The sequence below is a fragment of the Thermobia domestica genome, chromosome 11 (assembly GCF_964235325.1).
Source record: "Thermobia domestica chromosome 11, izTheDome1.hap1.1, whole genome shotgun sequence".
NCBI lineage: Eukaryota > Metazoa > Arthropoda > Insecta > Zygentoma > Lepismatidae > Thermobia > Thermobia domestica.
In genome coordinates this window covers 87,949,508-87,970,691 of record NC_137464.1, presented here as the reverse complement: position 1 = coordinate 87,970,691, position 21,184 = coordinate 87,949,508, and the positions used below count along the sequence as shown (strand labels likewise).

The following is a 21,184-nucleotide window of genomic DNA, read 5'->3' as shown; positions in this document are numbered from 1 at the left end:
CTCACCCGCTTCGGCCCCAGTGACTAATGAACTTTATGTAAATGGTAGAAGATCAACTGAATCTTTTAGAAGATAACGTAGAGAATGGAGTATGTCGAAATGATTTAACATTCTTTCCTATAGGAAGCATGAACTTTGCAACAACTATACATTAGCGTCCACAATAAAAGTTTATTCATACTTGAATACTTCAAATTAACGTAATCACAATGTTGAATACTTTACCTAAACAATATTAAAATACTAGCAAATGCACTCACCTGATACTACGGGCAATATTTTGCGTTTTTCCTTCTGCACCTTTCATATAAAATTCTTCTGAACTCAAAATCTCGCAGAAAATTCGAACTCCACGTAGAGCATTGTAGTGAATTACCATCACTCCTTTTTCTTCCACTCTTAGCCCAAAATCTTAAATCGCTGAAAAATAGTTTAATTAGTTTAAATGAAAATTCTAAATATCAAATCTCATTTCTGTAACTGTAAGAGGTTCCAGAATATGGATATCTCATTATTATAATAAGTGTTATTCCTATCCCCCTTCCTTTCACATCGAACTGCTAAAAAATCGTTCCTTAGTGGTACCTTTCCGTCACAAATTCTATGTACGTTCAATCGTGTCCTAAAATCTTACAACCTTAACCTAACTCATTTGTGGATATCATGCAATGATCAAATTTTACACAGTGACATACCTAAGTCGGGTGATAGTACAATATTCCGTTGTTACTTTTATATATTTCTTTAAATAAAGTTAGATCTCTTGTTAGATTTTTCGAATTGAAATCAGTCATTTTCGTATATAACCAGCTATACTTGTTAACTATATTGTATATTCTACTGTGTGCATGTACATACTTACTAATAACAGTACCTTTTCTTAGCATGTTGATAACTTCATTAACAGTTTACGAACTGACTCCTTTCATTGGATTTAAAAATGAAAAGAAAGCCAGTGAGTTTCCTTTCACAATGTGAAACTACGATAGACTTACAAACTATGCGAATTCATTATAACAGAAGGATAAAATCAAAGATAATACCATTCCTCGGACGCTGAATTCATACGGAGAAAGTTATTACTTGTAATGGGTTCTATTGTTTTCCTTTGTGGATATAACCCTTCCTTGCTGGTATAGTGGCTAGTGTGTGTGCCTTTGGTGCATATGATCCTGGGTTCGTTCCCAAGAGCATCATAAATATTTAATTTCACAATCATTCATTTTCATTAATCAGCCGTCTTCTTTAGCATGAATAGCATAATCATGGAACACTAAACAAACAAACACACAAAAACAGAAGTAGTAGTAAATTTCTACCATTCTCAGTTTTAGAAGAGAGATACGAGTGAATATAGTGTCCTTTTTTCAGATTATGGATCGATTAAAAAAAAAAAAAACTGCTCGTCTTTATCTATTTTCATATTTGTTCTATGGCTATCATCGTTGAAACCAGATATTGCTATTTCTATCACTTCTGATTTGATTGGAGGGTTAACACAGGAAATGGAATCAGTTGTCGGGGCGCTGAAACCATTCCAGAAAACTACTTTTCGCTATCGCTTACAGTTTTAGCTCTATAGCGATCAACGTTGAGACCGGAAATGGTTAGTTTCTTTAATTTTCAGTTTGAATAGAGGGTTAATGAATGGGTAGAGAGAATCTATTGTTGGGACGTTGATAGTTTTGCTCTGATACCCGACGACAGATGGACAACAGATAGATTTAGCCGTTCTATAAAACTTTCGAAGCATAGGATGGTTTGGAAATCTAAAAAAAAAGTCCACAGAAACCACAGGCACACCTCATAGGGTCCACAGGGTCCAGTTCTTAACATACTCATGTACACTTTCTCAATAAAACTATATTAATTTAACAGGGAAATGATTGATGTAGCATGAACATTTGATCTTACACCTCATCTGTACTCTTTCTCTTACAAAAACAATCTAATTCTATTATTTTTTTCTGAAAATATAGGTGAAAGTAGTTTACAATTACTTATCGTCTTTTCGGATGCAAAATAATACCCGTTCAATACTACATAGACGTAGTAGCTTGTGGTATCGGAATCCCCCCCCCCCAAGCTAGGACCCCTCCCAACAAAAAATTCTGGATGCACTCCTGATAGAAACAAAGAATACTATTTTGTCTTTGGAAGCGTAAACATGTTTGTGCTTTACTATATCTTCCCTTTAACATGAATCGTGTAAATCAAGATAAGCGTATATTTCGTATGCACCCTCTAAGAAAGAAATTCTCCATTTTTGTTTTATTTTCTTTTTTGGGGCAGGGCAGGAGAAGGGAATTGTTTGTGGGAAGAAATTGGATTAGTTTTCGGACAAAAACATTCAACAGTATTGTTTTATTTTGTGGGTTTTTATTCATCACGCCCTTGTACTGTACATAAAGGGTAAAACTTTAACAAACAATGCAATGAGTTTGCAAAACTCATGTTTTCTACGACGTTGTATTTACTATTTGAGAGCTTATCTTCTTCTTCTTCTTTTTTTGTATGTGTGTCGTAGATTTCACATGCTGCGAGTTAAAGCGAAATGCACAGTGTACTTGAATGTCCAATCTTTCTTTCTTCCCTTTTATCCGAAGCGTAAACAAAGGAGAATCGCTGTGCGCTTGAGCTGTTGAAGAAAGAATAGAACAAGAAGAAATGAAATCTTGAGAGGAGAGTAAAATAAGAACATAGAGAGATGCTGTGTTTCCATAGCAACGAATTCATTGTGTAACGTTTATATATATATATATATATATATATATATATATATATATATATATATATATATATATATACAATATAATGTGTGTGACATGCTGAAAGAAAATTGAATTCAGTCGAAAATAATATGCTGGCTTCTTGAAAAGGTTTTCCTTTCTTGAAGAAACTCATCAAATATGGAAGAATTTTCTAAACTTACATGAAATAAAAGATGTTCTTTTCATGATAAAAACCGGGTGGATGAATTATTTATTGCTATACACATACTACGTTGCTTGTTTTAAAATTTATGTGGGTTTTTCCTCCATGCTTGTTTTCATTAGTTGCTATTGCCAGTATATTCATTTCATTTTTTTTTAAAAAAATTATAATTGTTTCAATCTTTTATAGGCTTGACATCTACTTTCATTTTTAAGAAAATGAGAAATGAAAACTCTTTTTATCGTTTGCAGCAGAATTATAAATAAGTATCGATTGCTTGCGGCAAAGAGAATTGAGAATGAAAGCGAGTATTTTACGTTGCCTTTGCAAATACAGTATATTTTGGTCTTTCTTTGTTATTGATTGGTACAGATAAACTAAACTGTAAGACCAGTATTGTCATATAAGGTAAGTAACTTTTGAAGTTACTCCATTTAATAAGAATGTGTCATTGGTCTAGTTCAAGGGTCAATGAGAACCCACACAGCACACAACGTCTCACTACTTATGTATAAAATCTGGAATCAGGCGCGCAGCTAGACATTTTTGTTGGGATTGGTCCAATACTAGAAGCCAGTGGCGGATCCAAGGGGTGCTATAGAGGCTATAGACCTCCTTGATGCTCAGGTATACACTGGATAAAATGGACTTCAATCCTGCTTTACACTGGATAAAACGGCAAAATATGGTTTAGCCCCTCCCTAGATCATATCCTGGATCCGCCCTTGCTACAAGCCCCTACGTTTATGTAGTATTAAACGGGTATTATTCTCCACCCGAAAATACGATAAGTAATTGTAAAATATTTCCACCTATATTTTTAGAAAGAAATAATACAACTAGATTGTTTTTATAAGAGAAAGAATACAGGTGAAGTGTAAGATAAAATTTTCATGCTACATCAATTATTTCCCTGTTAAGCAAGTATAGTTTTATTGAGAAAGTGTACAAATGTATATTGAGTTACGAAGATTTAGGGGGAGGGTCCGTACCCGGTGAACTCCTCCCGTGGGCGCTCCCCTGTTTGGAATGTCATCCAAAGTCAAGGATGTTGAATATCAACACCAGAACTTCAATCATGTGACTTTTACTTATTTTTTCTTTAAGTGTAGTTAACTTTCTCTTGGTTTTTCAAAGTGAATTTGCATTATACATTCAAAATTTAATATTTCTTAAGTTTGATTTATTATGGGCCCCGCGTAGCGTAGTTGCCAACGCTCTCACGATATATCCCAGGACTGATCGAAAAACTGTAGAAGCTTTTTCAGACCAGCCATGCCAAACTAGGTTTTCCTCATCACACCAGATGAAGATCTATTGAAATAATAATGTCCTCCCACGGAATCTTCCGGAAGCAAACAACACTGAATGGCATGGCCGTCTCAGCGCTGTCTCCCGGAGTATTCGTCAAATTGGACTTGTCCAAGACCGTGGCACATATTGGAGGCGCATTTTGACCGTGGCACATATTGGAGGCGCATTTTAACGGATTTCGTCTTAAACATCCCAGCACTGAACACTTGGCGTATTTAGCTGCACTGGCGTATATACCTGCAGTTATCTTACACTAGAGCTGTTAAAATTCGAATAATTCATTTTTCTAACAATTGATTCTTCGAATAATTCATTTTATTAATAACGGATTCTTTGATTATTTGAATGAAATTCGTTATTATTCGCATAATGAATTTTATAATATTACCATTTTATTTCAAAGGAAACAGAAAAATAATCTCCGCGCGTAAATCAGTGAGCCAAAATATAAAGATGGGGCAAGTATTCTACATCGTTAACACAAGAAAAGAACCGATTATAATTGCAAAAGAATGGCGTTTTTTTAAATAGACGAAATGGAAAAGTGAGGAGGAAATGAGAAAACTACAAAAACCTCACGGATCACATTGCAAACGTAGAATCGACTTTTCTTACCAGAGACGAGCATGCTACCGTTAAACTACTATGCTCTCCTTTTCCATTTCTTATCTTTGAGGGACTAACAAGAAAGATGGATGGATTACTTCTTCATAACAGGAATTGAAAATAAATATTAGTTAAAGGCTTGTATGTAGAACTTAAATAAAGCAGAAGCAAATATTGATTTTTGGCTAATATCTAATACTGTTAGTAGCCCATTCTTTTAATGAGCTTTTCGTAGTTTGCCATTAATTATAATGGAAAGTTCGTTAAAATAATTTTCCATTATCCATGTCCTAGTTTTAACAACGCAAGTACCGAAAGCTCAAGGTTTAATTTCGCTTGTTCTATAACAAGATGATTTGGAAACGAAAATGACTCTTGAAAAATGATGAGAAAAAATAATGTTTTAAAAGTTGAACTGTAGCCACGCTCAGGGAAAGGTGAAACTAGATAGATGCAATATATCTTAATTGCACTTTCCAAAGAATTTGATGAAACCAGAGTTCGCATTCACAAAACTTTTGACATGTTTAATCGATGTTTCTAAGCAAATAAATGTGATGTTCTGTTCGATTTATCACAGTAGCATAACGCCATTTTAGTTCTTGATATACATTACAGCTGTTAAAATTCAAAAAATCATTTCTCTGATAATGGATTTTTCGAATATTCACTATTCAAATATTTGAATAAAATTCGTTATTCGAATATTATTCACGTAACGAATGTTACAATATTATCAGCGTTTAGCAAAAAAAAAAAAAAAAAAAAAAATGGACCAAAGATATGACATAAAGTACGGAATAAATAGGAATGCGTACGAGACGAGTCGAGACAGGATTTTCCTGACAAAATTCGAGTCGAGACACGGCTCTTCCAATAGAAAACTATACATTTTTCGAGTCGAGACATCACTTTTACAGCACATTTTCGAGACGAGACAGCCACAAATCTTGTCTCGTGCGCATCCCTAGGAATAAAAATAAACGACCAAAATCGTCTTTAGTTTTAATAAAGTTTTTGGTGGTTTTGCCGTACTTCTTTACACCAATCTATAGGTCTCATTGACCTAAACAAAATGATGTGGGTAGGTGTAAATTCTCATGCTTTGTTTCCGAGAAAAAAAGTAATTTCTTTGTATACCTAAAAATTAATGCTATGCTATAAGCACATCATCTATTAACAAAGGAGAAATTGATACTACTCGTAAAATATACCTTAATCAAGCGTACCATTTTGTTCAGCTGGATGTGATCAAACGATTGATATATCTTCTCGTTAAACAACACTATAGCTAGACAAAAATTAAAGTTTAAGAGCTAATCATTAAACAAAAAGTTTAAGAGCTAATCATTAAACAACAATTAAAGTTTAAAAGTTAACATTAAACAAAAATTAAGCTTAAGAGCTAATCATTAAACAAAATCAAAGTTTAAGAGCTAATCAGTAAACAAAATCAAAGTTTAAGAGCCAATCATTGAACAAGAATTAAGGTTGAAGATCTAATCATTAAACAAGAGATAATTATTAAAAAAAAACTGTGTAACCTCTCCGTAATTTGTCATTTAAGGACAAATAACAAAGTATCTACGGTGTCCGTTATTCAGAGGTTTCACTGTACAACATTAAGCCATATATACAGAGTGATTCTTTGTAGGGTTTACAACTTTAATCAGTTACATTAAAGTTGTAACTTCAGTTATATTAAAGTGTATATATCAACTTTAATAAGTTAATTCTTTATTGGAAGCACATACAGACTTGGTTTATATGTAGGAGCCTCAGTGGCTCAGTGATAGAGCGTTCACCTCTGGTGCATGGGGTCCCTGGTTCGATCCCAACTCGCGCCAAATGAACTTTTGTAGTGGACAAACACCGTGTGCGTGGGTTTCCTCGGGGTTCTTCCGTTTTCTCGCACTTACTTCAATCCACCATATGATTCATTTCTCATCATCACCGTCTTCATTAGCCTAACCGGCATAACCGTGGGACGTAAAACTCAAAGATTTCATTTTTTTGTTTATGTGTCATTATACTGCAAAACTGCAAATTTGACTCACGTAGTGAGTAGTTGCGGAGTTGACCACACGCGGCCCTACCGGTCAGTTGTTTAAAATGAAGACTTTCACTGGTGCGGAAAGAGCGAAGTGCGTGTTTTGGTTTGAAGAAACGAAGCCAGCAAGAGTGTACAGGTAAGTTTCGCACACAATACGGCAAGGAACCACTCAGCAGACCAACAGTGTACAAATGGCACCAGACATTTGTTGAAATAGGTTGTTCTGTGCAACACACAAAGACTCCAGAGCGCTCACCCGTGACTGACAATGTGGTGGAAGCAGTTAGGGAGAGTTTTGTCCGCAGTCCTCGAAAATCTGCACGACGTGCATCATAAGAAACTGGTATCCCTCAGACCAATCTTTGGCGTGTATTTCGTAGACATTTGTCCATGAACCCATACAAACTGCCCTTGGCTCAAGCACTGAGTGAAGCGGATAAACATACCCGACGTGTTACCATGTTGGATCGCATTAGTGGTGATGAGTTATTCTTGGCCAATGTGGTGCTCAGTGGCGAATCAACTTTTCACATTTCCAGCCAAGTCAACACACACAATTGTCGTATTTGGGGCACGGAAAATCCACATGCACACATGGAGCTGGTTCGTGGCAGCCCCAAAGTGAACGTATTTGCGCTGTTTCCAGAGCAAAGGTATATGGATCATCCTTCTTTGCTGAGAGCACCATCACCGGCATCGCCTATCTTGATATGCTCCAGAACTTCCTTGTTCCACAGTTAGCTGATGATGATCACGATCGCCGCTTATGGTGGCAACAAGATGGCGTTCCGCCACACTACCTGATAGACGTAAGGGAATTTTTGATCAGCGTTTCCCAGATAAGTGGATAGGTCGTGGTGGACTAATTGCCTGGCCGCCACGATCTCCAGATTACACGCCACTTGACTTCTTTCTGTGGAGGTTTGTGAAAGATAAGTAAAGGTGTACACCCCTCCCCTACCTGATAATGAACTGAAGCATCGCATCACAACAGCCATCACGGACGTTACCTCCGAAATGTTGGCTACTGTTTAGCAGGAAATCAACTTTCGTTGGAATGTGTCCAGGATGACCGCAGATGCACACATTGAGCAATAATGGATTTGTCATTAAAAAAAACTTCAAGTGTTTTGCAGTATAATGACATATAAACCAAGTCTGTATGTAGTTCCAATAAGGAATTATAACTGACTAAAGTTGTAAACCCTATAAAGAATCTTCCTGTATATTAGAATCGTATACAATTCGTTCATTTCAACACAGTCTGCAATGTCGCAGAAGCAAGCTACAGCGTCCTCCGGCTGTGTTGCCACAGCAGGACCGATATTTGAGTTTGAGGAATACATGATTTTTGGTAAATTATATCCTAATATATTAATAATAAAAACGTGAAATTCTCATGTCGGAGGAAACCTATTTACCCCTCCCCGTCCCCAAACAAAATCTGAAATGATGCTGCTGTGTCAAGGTATTTGACATGAACAGGCTCCAGATTCATTCTTTCTTCATGAAAATTAAACATAAAAAAAGTAGAGGAAACTACTTTGCCTTTTCACTTAACCAAGATCGAAAAAAATGGCTTTAGAAAAAATATTATCGATTTTCTTTATTTTCCCTTCTACATATAAAAAAAGCTAATATTTGTTCTTTTTCTGCTTTGAAAAGAAATCAAAGTATACAAGGCGTTTTAACTCGATGTCTCTGCGATATCGTGTTGCGTGTTTTGAAGGTGTAAAATCCCGTCCAAATTGGAACATGAACATCCTTTGAATGTTTGTTAGAAAAACAATTCGAGATGGATCGGTCTGAAAAAGGACATGCATTTGGGAATAATTAAATGGTTAGTTATTGACTTTTCTCAGTGGCGCATCCATGGGGAGGGCGTATAGGGTGCCACTTCCAAAGATCTTTTTTTACTTGCACCATTAATTATAGAAATAGTCATTTAAAAAAAATCAACCAAGTCTGTGTGACAAGTCGCAAAGGCTAGTCAAAATATGTACTATTTATGCACAAATATCATTTGAACTGGATGTTTCGGTCCTAGTTTCTTGCTCGGTCGTGATATGTCCCGTAGTAGAAAGTGTAAGATTTATTTCCTTGTAAGACGATTCACGCTCTCTGAATTGAAAGCTTATATTTTATCCCCGAAACAAAATCTGCAGTTTATTTCATCTTTATTTATTAATTTGTAAAAAAAAAAAAAAAAAAAAAAAAAAAAAGCATCGAATCTAAGACTTTTGGGTTGATTGTTTTCTACATACATCCTTTGTTATTAACCAGGCTATATAGGGTAAGACCCACAGTTTAATACTATATATAAAATGTACCAACAAAAATTCAAAATGAAATGAAATTATTCTTTTTTTAGTTTAACGTTCCACGGTTATGCTTTTTAGGCTAAAGGAGACGGTTGATTAAAGAAAGTCAATTTTTTGTGAAACGAAGTTTTTGTGCTCTTCCACTGGGAATCGACCCCAGGACCACATGCACTAAGGGCTCACGCGCTAGTCGCTAGACCAGCAATGAGGAGTAAAGAAATCATATATACACACAAGGTAGACCATTGATCTTGAAACACCCTTCTAACATTTAAACTAAATGAGAGAGAAAAAAAACATAGTTACTAAACTAACCTAACCACTAAAGGTACAATTGGCTTCACTATTTATGTGATTCCGGCTACTAGCACTCTGCGAATTGAATAGTTATTTGTTTTCCAGTTGTATGGCAAAAGTAGTCACCTCCATTTGTTGCAATGTATAAGAGATATTATCAACTGAAGACCTAAACAAAATTTTTAACTAGAACTCTAGTTAAAATATATATCAATTATTTAAAAGCACAATATTACTAATGAATTGAAAGAGCATTATTTTTTTTTGGAGCGTGAAATATTTCTAATACAGTGTTTTTTTTTATATATTCACTATTTTTAATTGGACAACTATCTGAATGTGGAGTAAGAAATAAACTATCCACATAAACACACATACAGTGATATAACAATACAATAAATGCTTCAGACATCGGTATACCTCATACAATACACATATATTTGCTACTTATTTTAATTTCAGTTTCCTGGTTAATCTCGATAAAACGAAGAAATAATATTTGTTAATTATGTCTAAGTATGTTAATCTATAAATATGTTAATCTATAAATTAATTAAATAAAATATGCATTTCTGTTAAATAAAGGAAATATTCATTAAACCAGCGTTATTTAACATTTTAACTGTAACGAATTTTCTATTGGAGTGTCATATTCTCTTATTGACAACTTTCGGTGGATAAAATAAATACACGATTTTGTTCTACATTACTGTTGATATCTGATTTTCAGCAGTGTTCCACAAATTGAAGCCTAATGGGGAAATTACCTGGGAAATAAGGAGTGATCTCCCTTTGCAATTAATAAATAATGATTGCTATTATACAGTTCCCAAAAGAAGAGTACAAATTAATAATAACAATTTTCCTGCTCCTAAATAGTAATTATATTTTGTTTAGAAAATGAATTATGTCCTTGAAATAAGCACAAGTAACATAAAAATATTTATTTATTTATTTATTTGTAATTTACTCGTTATGAATAACGAGAAAGAAAGCATGTTGATGCATGTTAACCAAAATAAATCAGTATTTTATTGACTGAGCTGTTGTCAGAAAATAAAGTTGGGACGAAAGTTCATGAAGGATCGGTTTCATTAATTTGAGGGATTAATTACCAGTTTGATTGATGAATGTACATGGTTTTCAGGAAATTCACTATCAAGTGCATACTTATTTAGAGTATAGAAATGTGACTGCTGATGTTTTAAGAAACATTAATTTGATTTTTTTTAGTTCAAATTCTTCATCGGAAGAGGCTTTTTTCATAATTGGCTTTCACTTTTTTCTCTTTTTATAACCAATGAAAACACGTAGAATTACAGATTATTTCACGTTTCCCACGGAGGGGTGAGGGTCAAAATAGACAGGGGACGAAATTAACACTGCGAAAATATTGGTAACCCGGGTTGAGCCCGATCTAAGAAATCCCTCGGGGTACTTCCTGAACTGGGAAAGAAATTTCCCTCCACTGCCGTCCCCTGAAATCATCACTGTTTAGAATTATTCCTTTACTTGACATAGTCTGAGTAAATTATTGATTTGTAATTGTACATTAGATTTTGAGATATTTTCACTTGAAAGAAATAATACCGAGATCATTATTGTTAACTGACAGGTAACTTTAGTAAAATCAAGAACTAATATAGGCCTATTAAAAACATTTCATAAAGTACAACAATGTATTAAAGTACTCATGTCACTTTGGGGTCAAATGGGCAAGACGTTTGGTTACGGTTGTATTTGAGTTTTGCTCCTACCTCTCTTTCAGTAGCAAGACTATATGAAACGTTGAAATCTACAGCTTAACGTGGAATTTGAACCACCATGCACCAAAGACGCGTAACCTAGCCATAAATAGTTATTCAAAGAAATGCCGTCACTCTCCGGATGAAAATAGGAACACACGTTAAAATAACTTCCTACTGGGTTTAAACACACAAACATCTGGTTGATAGACTATTGATCCAAACTACTCGACCATTTCACATGCTTTCGCAAGTCTTTTGACTTTTGTGTAAAGTAGTTTTGTGCTCTACACTCGTTTTTGTTTATTTCGGTACGAGTTTGCACTGAATATTTGGACGTTATAGCTCTTGCAATGTATAAAAGTATTTTTCGAATAAATCACGTCGACGAATTGGATTTTAACTAACAACTTATAACTAATAACTTATTTAAAACAAGTTTAATCCGTAAAATGATTGGAATTGGAGTGATCGTAAATGTTTTCATAGTTGGGAGTCTGGATATGCAAACCCGCTTAACATGAGGATTTACTTTTTTGAAATATGGTACGTATACTATGGGCGTGGTTTGCTCCATCAGTCTCACTTGTGTTATTAATTTTCTAGAGGCCTCCAAAGTTTGGTTGTTTTTCGATGTTTTCTTATTCTGTAGCGTCTTTATTTTGAAACACTGAACAGTAGGCATAGTATTGCATGTTTTCGTTTAATATGTAGATTTTAAATTCGTAATAACTTGACATAGTGTATTTTAAAAAGTTGGCAACACTGTTCGTTTGGGAGTGTTGTAGAGTATGTCAAACAATGTCCCTTTGGCGATATTTGCATGGTAAATCTTTTTAGTCAAGTGAGCTTTGTGGTGGACAAACACCGTGTGCGTGATTTTTCTTAGAGTTATCCCGTTTCCTCCCACTTTCTTCATTCCACCATTTTATTCATTTCTCAAAATCACCCTCTGGCCTAGACGGCATAATCGTGGGACATAAAACTTAAATATTTAATTTTATTTTCAAAATTTTAGCGTTTTTTTTAAAATTATAAGGTTAAAAGTTACAAAGGCATTTCAAGATAAATGGTGCACTCTGTATATCATTTGTTATATTTTTGTTGAAAATTTACATTATTGTCTATGCATATATCTTTTTGTTAATAATATATTACAGTATTTTATTCTCGTTTTGATATAAAATTTGCATATCGACCCTACATTTCATTATCCAGGACACGATCTGCCCCTTCCAAACGAACCTTCTGGATCCGCTGGTGACTCTCCCAGCCTTGTTTGTAGTGGAAGACTCACGTTTCGTAAAATGTGCTTTTAATGTATTTCTTCCTATCTTTATCTAGTCTTTTTTGTCATATTTCAAAATCCCTCATTATTTTCATTCATTTGACCGTGAATGAGGTTCTTACATAAAACCCTGAATTATAAGGATAAAAAACACAACGTTGTAACTGACAATGTTGTGAGATTGATAAAAAAAAACAAAAAAAAAAAAAAAAAAAACTTGAAGTTATGCTTAAAATTTTTGCCAGATAAATAAGCTTCTTTAATGAACTTTTTTGTGTGATATTCTAATGTTATTATAATTTCTTAGTGACTGTGAAATGAGTTTTTGATTCCTCATCCATCTTATACTCTTAAAAATTGTCATTACTTTCCTGAAACAAATACCGATAATAATTTCTAATTAATTCTCTGTTGTTCCTTGAATTATGTACTATGTAAAACATTCATTGGGCAAATTATATACGTCATTGAAAAATTATGTATTAGTGAGCATACCCACCTTAGTAAAATTAATTATGAAAATAACTCTTATCTGACTAAAGTTGTAAATAATCTGCATTTAATAAAATAAATTTATTAACAAATCTCAGCATTTTGATCAGCATCTCATTAAACCATGGGTAACTGAAGCGATGCTTAATAAGATGGAGGAACCAGTGCCGGATTTAGGTTTGGTGGGGCCCTAAGCTGTTGAAAGTAATGGGGCCCCTTATATACCCAAATGAACGTAGGCACCCAATATACAGAAATGAAGAAACTAGTGATATTTTATGAAAGAAAGAGCCTCCGCAACACAAAGGATTGATGCTATATTTAGATTTTATTTTATTAAAAGTTTTCCTTATATTTGGGAAATGTACGTTCAGTTTTTTCTTTAATTTTTGGGGCCCTCAAGAGAGTGTGGCCCTAAGCTATAGCTTGTTTAGCTTATACGTAAATCCGGCACTGGGAGGAACACAGAAAGGCAGAAACCATGGACTTCAAAGAATACAGAAGATTGAATAATGGATTAAGAAGAGAAACTAACCAAACCAAAGAGAAATACATGCAACATACATATATGTGAAAAAATAATGGAATTTCAACGGCGCGGCAGTATGATCTTATGTATCAGATAGCACAAGAATTAGCAGGGAAAGCTAGCAAAAGCATACGTATGTTTAGAATCGAAAATCAACAAGGTCATGTCATCACTGATCATCAAAGAATCCTTAGAATCTGGAAGAAATACATAAAGGATGTACCGATATATGACTAAAAGAATCGGCCAAAAGGTATTGCAATCGAAGCAGAGTAAAATGCAGATGATGAAGAAAAAGGACCCAATATATTCAAAAGTGAAGTATTACAAGCCATCAAGGATAAAGGCAACTGAGACGACGACATACCAGTGGAATTGCTCAAGTTATTAGAAGACAATACATTGAAAGTGCTGACTTCACTTATTAACAAGATCTATCTGAGCGGAGAAGGGCCAAAGGATTTCCTTGATGTTACAATGGTTGCATTACCCAAGAAAAAGTAGGCAAAGAAATGCAGACGTTATAAAACCATTATCCCCACACTGGAAAGATTACTGCGCGCATACTAAACAGGCGGCTGGAAAGTAAGATAGAAAAAATGTTAGAGAAAGATCAATTTGGATTCCGGAAGGGAAAAGACACCAGAGATGCTACTGAGTTAATAAAAATTAAATCAAAACGAGTTCTTGACGCAAATGAAGAATTGTGGTCGTTCTTCATCGACTGACAAAAAGCTTTCGACCGGGTCAATTGGACAAAATTTCTTAATTTTTAAAGAAATCGGGGTCAGCTGGGAAGATCGACAACTCATTCGCAACCTGTACATAGGACAACGAGTGATGTTGCGCTTGAATCAAGGAGAAACCAATAGTATAGAGATTTGTCAGACAAGGATGTAGTGTGTCACCTCAATTATACGATTGATTATTCAATGTTTACAGTGAATATTTAATAAAGGAAGCACTAATGAAAGTTGGAGATTTCAAGATTGAAGGGCAGATCATTAAAAAGGTCAGGTATGCGTATGACACGGTTGTTATAGCTAGAACCGAAGAAGGACTACAGGAGATGATGGACAAAGTAGTTGACAATAGGCAACAATATGGAATGGAAATCAACTCGAAAAATCGAAAGTCATGAGTATATCCCGTGGAAACATGCCCTTACGGGTCAGAGTAGAACAAAGAGAACTTGAAGAGGTAAAATCATTTTAAATATCTGGGAAAAAAATTGACGAGATGCTCTTCCTGCACCAACGAGATCACGTCAAGAATTCGTAAGAGGAATTCAGCAAGAAAAGATCACTCTTAATAGCAAGTTTAATATTGGACTAAAGAAGAAACTTGTCAAGTGCTATATATGGAGTATTGGACTGTATGGTTCAGAAACTTGGACATTACGGAAGTTACAGAATAAATATTTAGAGAGCTTCGAAATGTGGTGTTGGAGGAAGATAGAGATAAAATGGACGAAGAGAGTAACAAACTAAGATATTATAAAACAGATAGGAGAGGAGAGAACGCTTTTAACCAGCTTCCTTTGTAAGCAGACCTATTGGATTGGACACAACTTGCGAATGAATTATCTTTTTCATACTGCCATAGAGGGAAGGGTGGAAGGAAAGCGAAGATCAGGGAGAAGAAGAACACAACAGATTGATGATTTGAAAAAATAAAAGAAAATATTGGGAGTTAAAAGAGGAAGCTGAAGATCGAGAAACGTGGAAGAACCGTTTCCAGATCCAATCATTAGTTCCAGAACCTGCCTACAGGAAGAATACTTAATAAAGAAAGAATCCAATTCCTATTTTTATCTTGGATAGCTATACTTGATGAATTCCATAAAGCTAATTTGTAAGAAATTTTACAAATAGACTATAATTGTAGGTGGATAAAGAAAGAGGCTTAGTGGTAGATTTGAGCATAGCTATAAATCATGTAATTTTCCGTGTAAAACAAGATTGTATGTATATCATGTTTGTTGGGACTCGGGCAGACGTAAATCAGTAAATGAATTTAATTAAATGTACTGTACTTCATTCAATGCAGTAACAAGTATATGTTGCTGATGCATACCAAATGCCTGGTACATAAAGTCGGCCTTAGGAAGTACCGGGCACAATCGGGAACAATTTTGTTCCTTTCCAGGTTCTAGCGAACGTGCACTAAGGTCTGTAGAATCAAAATACATATTTAAAAATCCATTATAGTCTATTACACTCTAACCTGGCGCCAAATTGAGAGCAATTGGTCTGATTGATTTAAGTCCAGTTCTGCTAGCACGTAATTCGATACGCTTGTAATTTTGACTGATATTAACGTATTTTCCAGTAAGTTATCAATTTCACGCAGATTAATCTGTTAACTGAAGAAACGAAGATTTTATAATGTTATAATTTGAATTTCATATGTGATGACAAAATTAGATGTTAATCTCTTTTAATCTTATTTGTTTTAGGAATATGTGTTTCGATATCATGGTCAGAAGATGGGTGCTTTGGAACCACACGTATTTGCATTGGCGGAAGCGGCTTACAAGTCGCTACAAGCAATGGAATCCAACCAATCGTGTGTGATATCCGGCGAGAGTGGAGCGGGAAAAACAGAAACAACAAAGTTCATCTTGCAGTACCTGTGTTCGGTAACCAGCAACGTTAGTACATGGGTAGAACAACAAATTCTAGAAGCCAACACTATTCTAGAAGCTTTTGGTAAGTGTTACTTCCATTCAACTTAAAACGTATTTCTATTAGGTTGTAAAATCATATTAGAAAAATAAACACACTGCTGAACAAGACTGCACTTATTTAATATAAAAACACATTTACACGTGACGTTTCGATCTTCTAGCCAAGATCCTCATCAGACGTACACTCTGATGTGTAAATGTGTTTTTATATTAAATAAGTGCAGTCTTGTTCAGCAGTGTGTTTTCTTTTCTGATTTTATTCGCAAGACGTTGACTATGATTATGTGTCAAAATCATATTATTTCATTATTTTTATTGCAACAGAGTTTCTTAGTTTTTTTGTGCGCAAATGCATTGCGATGTACCATTTTTTAGAATAGTTATTGCTACTATCCATCTATTATTATTATATTTCATTGTATAAGGTTTTAGTAAAACCAAAGTAAATTCAATTTGGACTTTTTAACTGAGTTTATTTTCAAAACCTAGAGCGAATACAAAAGTTTATCAGGTATGTTCCAAACCCAGATACGATTTTACCGCTTATAGTTATGAACAATGACAATATTTTTAAAGCTTGAATTATTGAAAAATAGATTCGTGTTACATGATGGGACCCTTGAAAATCATAAATTGTCCAGGACTTTATTGGAAATTCCTAGTGTTCGGAGAAAACAAGGAATGGACATGGGTTAATAGGTATAATAGATCTATTATAGGTAGTTGCTAAAAGAATCTATAATTGAGAAAAATCCAAAGGAAATTAACAACAATAATATGATAATTGTTTATCTACTGAAATGAACCACAGTGTATATAATAAGCATTCAACATGTGACTTATGATTGGTTCAAGCTATAATACGAGTAAATAAGCTAACTTTTTAATATTTATTTTATTTTATATTACTTTTATCTTTTAAAATATTTATATACATATTTGGATGTATTAATATATTGCTAAAACCTAAAATAGGTTCGCAATCTACCTTAAACGTGACCGATTTTGTGACGTAAAAGGCAGTTAAAAACTTCCGGAGGCATGTTAAACATAGACCTTTTGTCTGGGTTGTGAACCCCAAACCATTCTTATACATGAAATTACTTAATGGCCTTAACATCCACCCAGTTCCTCCAAGAAGTAATTTAAGTCTTGGGGGCGTAGAAAACGTAGCTCAGAATTGATTAGAAACATGGGAATAGAAATTCAAAGATAAAATTCGATAACACAGAAATAATTTAGAATAAGAATTTAATGATCTGATGTTGAATATTTGAATAATCACAGAGCATGGTATGGACTGGTATGACTTTAAGACTAGAGAAGACAATGCATAATCACTTACTTTTGGTAACGGTGATAAGCAGAACCTCTGATGGACAGAATGACGGAGTAGAAAAACTAATGATGGATAATCTGACTCGCAGAGTTTTGACATCAAAATAGAACTTCCAATACCCCGAAGAGAATCCGGTAGTATTTATATTATATTTCCGTCATGTCAACATTTTTACACATTCTTTCTGCGTCTTCCTAGTTCTAGAAGTCATAGCCGGTCATTTGCATTGTGGAAGTCAAGGCATTCCTAAATTTCCCATTGGATTATGAATCCTAAAAAATATTCAAACTGACTCCACTCCATACATTGCTCATTTTATAAACATTTAAAAATTCAATTAAATATTTTGTTTGATTACACATTGTGGTACACAATAATATGAATTTGACGAAGTGCTGCATTTTGCTGATCTCTGTTGCTAGCACTATAAGAAGAGATTTATTATTATTATTATTATTATTATTATTATTATTATTATTATTATTATTATTATTATTATTATTATTATTATTATTATTATTATTATTATATAGATTATTATATAGATTATTGGAATGCAAAAATACATAACAGACAAGGTCCACTGAGCAGTTAGTTTTAAAGTCCAGGTTTTTACCACCTATAATTACAACCAATGGGAAATATTTTTAAAACCTGACTTACAGAAAAAATAGATATGATTGAATGCTAGTACGAATCTTTGAAAATAATATCCAGCAAGTTGTCTGAATTTTTATTACTATTGTTTGTTTGTGGGATCCTCTTCTGACGATAGGCGTGGCTACGCGATAGGCCCTAAGTGAAGACTAAAGGGAATAACTATATAGTACCTACAACTTTTAAAACAGTAGTAATGATAACTTAAAAAAAAAAAAAAACGTTGTCATCAAAAATATCACATACATCTGTGCAATTTCTGTTCTCATTACTCTTGGGAAGAATAGTGCAATCTAAATACAGTTATTGTAACATAAGTAAAAAATGTCCTTTTTAAGGTTTAGTAATACTTATATAGTTTTCTGCATTTCGTGTTTATGGACAAAATAAAATTATATAGACAGGTATCCACTTCTGCTGGTGATTGCACGTTGTGATGTTGAAATGTTAAACTGTGAGCGTTCTTTTGAGTTAGGTTAGACCTTGCTTAAAGTGTTTCCAATGAAATCAAACTGAAATGCAAAGATCCAGAGGAAGTATTATTGTGAAGTTCAGTCGAGTACGAAAAGGTTTGCATTCCATGAATTTTCTTAAAGCTTCGAATTTTCCCTGAAATTTTCAACTCACAGTTGTTTATTTTTTAAAAATTAAAACTTCAATAGATGTTTTGAAGTTGATTCGACTTCATATAATATATTTTAATACAAAACAGTTTACTTTAAAATTTTGTTAATGTTAGTTTTAGAAGTAATTCATTTTATTTCAAACTGAAATATTTTGGGTACAGGTTTTAGTCAGAAATAAAATTCACAAATACCACATAGTAATTAGTCTAATCGGATACTATTAAAATCAAAGAAATTAGAGAAGAAAATATTGTCTGTCATTACTTACGAGCAAGTTTGGTTTTAAAACCATATACATGATATATTGGTTTAAAAAATATGTTTCATTGGTTGGCTTCTTTTCAAAACAAAAATGTACTTGAATATAAAAAATATTGATTCTTGATTTTATATTTTTTAAAATGAACATTTACGTATGTAATTACGGGTATTACCTAGTTTTGATACTGAGGCGCGAATCACTGGAAGACGATGCTCGTCCTGGACAGGCTCATCATGTCATCACACCGGAAATGATTGCAGAAGTGAATGCTTTAGTCTTGGACAACCGCAGAATCACCGTGGACAAGATCCATCGGTTACTGGGTATTAGCGTGGGCACCGCCCACACCATAATGCATCAACACTTGAACTTTTGAAAAAATTTTGCGCAGTGGGTTCCCCACCAACTGACCGCCGAACAGCGCAATACTTGAATGGCGCTGTCTTTGAGTCATCTGCAACGTTATCATGAGGAGGAATACGGCTTTCTGTCGTGTATTGTCACAGGGGACGAAACATGGGGTCACCATTTTGAACCGGAAAGCTAGCGTCAGAGCAAGCAGTGGAAACATGCGACTTCACCACCTGCAAAGAAATCAAACGCCGTGCACACCAGTTCTTGTAAGGTCATAATGTCCTTCTTTTTTGACCAAAGGGCCCACTGCTTGTTGAATTCCTGGAACGGGGTACCACCATTAATGCCCAGCGTTATCAAGCCACTTTACAGAACCTTAGATGAGCCATCAAGTCGAAACGCCCAGGCATGTTGTTTAATGGCGTTATCCTCCTGCATGATAACGCCCGCCCACACACGGGCAATGGGGTGAAGACGACATTGCAGCAGTTTCGGTGGGAAACGCTGGAACATCCACTGTACAGTCCCGACCTTTCACCGTGTGATTTTCATGTGTTTGGACCTCTAAAACAAGCTATTCGCGGACATCAATTCGCAGCGGAGACGAAGTTGTGTGACTGGATCCAGGCCTGGATTCAACAGCAGCATACTAGCTTCTTCAAGGATGCAATCGACCGGCTAGTGTCGCAATGGGATAAATATGCCAACAGTTTTGGCGACTATTTTTGAGTATGTGTACTGTGTACCACTACATGTGTGAGTATGTGTACTGTGTATAACTACATTTTTGAGTTAATACAATCGTTACCGTTACTTTACACTAGTGACCGGAGGTTGTCACTTAAACTATATGGGGATTGTGAGTGATTAGGGCCATTTAAAAAACATACTTGCTGCTCCTTCATTGTTTATTATATTTTCCGAATTTCTAGTAAATATTCTTCCTACATCCATTAGCCATTGATTCCATCCAGAAATGTTTACACATTCTCTAAAGTTGGAGAGGAAATTTAAAAAAGACAAAGTATTATGAGTGGCCCTATTCATCATTGTTGATTGGGTGATAGGGCCACCCAAAGGGTGAATAGGGCAATTAAGTTTAATTATCACTGAATGAATATATTTTGAAAATACATTTATTTATCAAGACAGCAAACATATGTGTTATCAATTGTGCTGAAAAAGTACAATAATGCGAAAAAAGAAGAGTTTGTTGTTAATGAATAATGTAAATATAGAAATATTACTAATCTCACTGTGATACATTGGATTACAAAGTATTCATCAAATAATGAGTTATCAAAGATAGTATCATATGAAATTATATTGCTTGCATGAAATCATAATACGTTGTAATAATAGAATTACTCGAGACTCAATAGTTACACTTGAGTCTGAAGTTACTTATATTTAAGAAGTAGAGGCAACCAAGCATCGTCAGCATGTGAACATCATCTTCTTGTTCTCTGTCCCTACGCATCGTGCATGGAACCAAGCTTTACATTTTACACAAGATATCCAATCGTCGAAGGATAAAGAATTGGGGTGGTAATACGAAATACCACAAAATGCACAAGTATTGTCATCAACTTTATGCTTTTTTGCTTTCTCCTTTCTTTTTTCTTTTCTCTTTTTTTTCATCCTTTCGATCTTCCAGTAGAAAATCCAGGGCATGTAG

General features: G+C 34.5%; 1 protein-coding gene across 4 annotated transcripts in view; it reads left to right on the top strand.

The window, feature by feature from the left end:
• Myo81F (unconventional myosin 81F) overlaps nucleotides 1-21,184 on the top strand; it is a 483,573-nt gene that overhangs the window by 384,205 nt on the left and 78,184 nt on the right. For all 4 annotated transcript variants that reach the window (XM_081730773.1, XM_081730776.1, XM_081730774.1 and 1 more), the window contains exon 4: nucleotides 16,038-16,290. In XM_081730773.1, coding sequence (XP_081586899.1) covers nucleotides 16,038-16,290 — 253 coding nt within the window. The remainder of the gene's footprint in view (nucleotides 1-16,037; nucleotides 16,291-21,184) is intronic.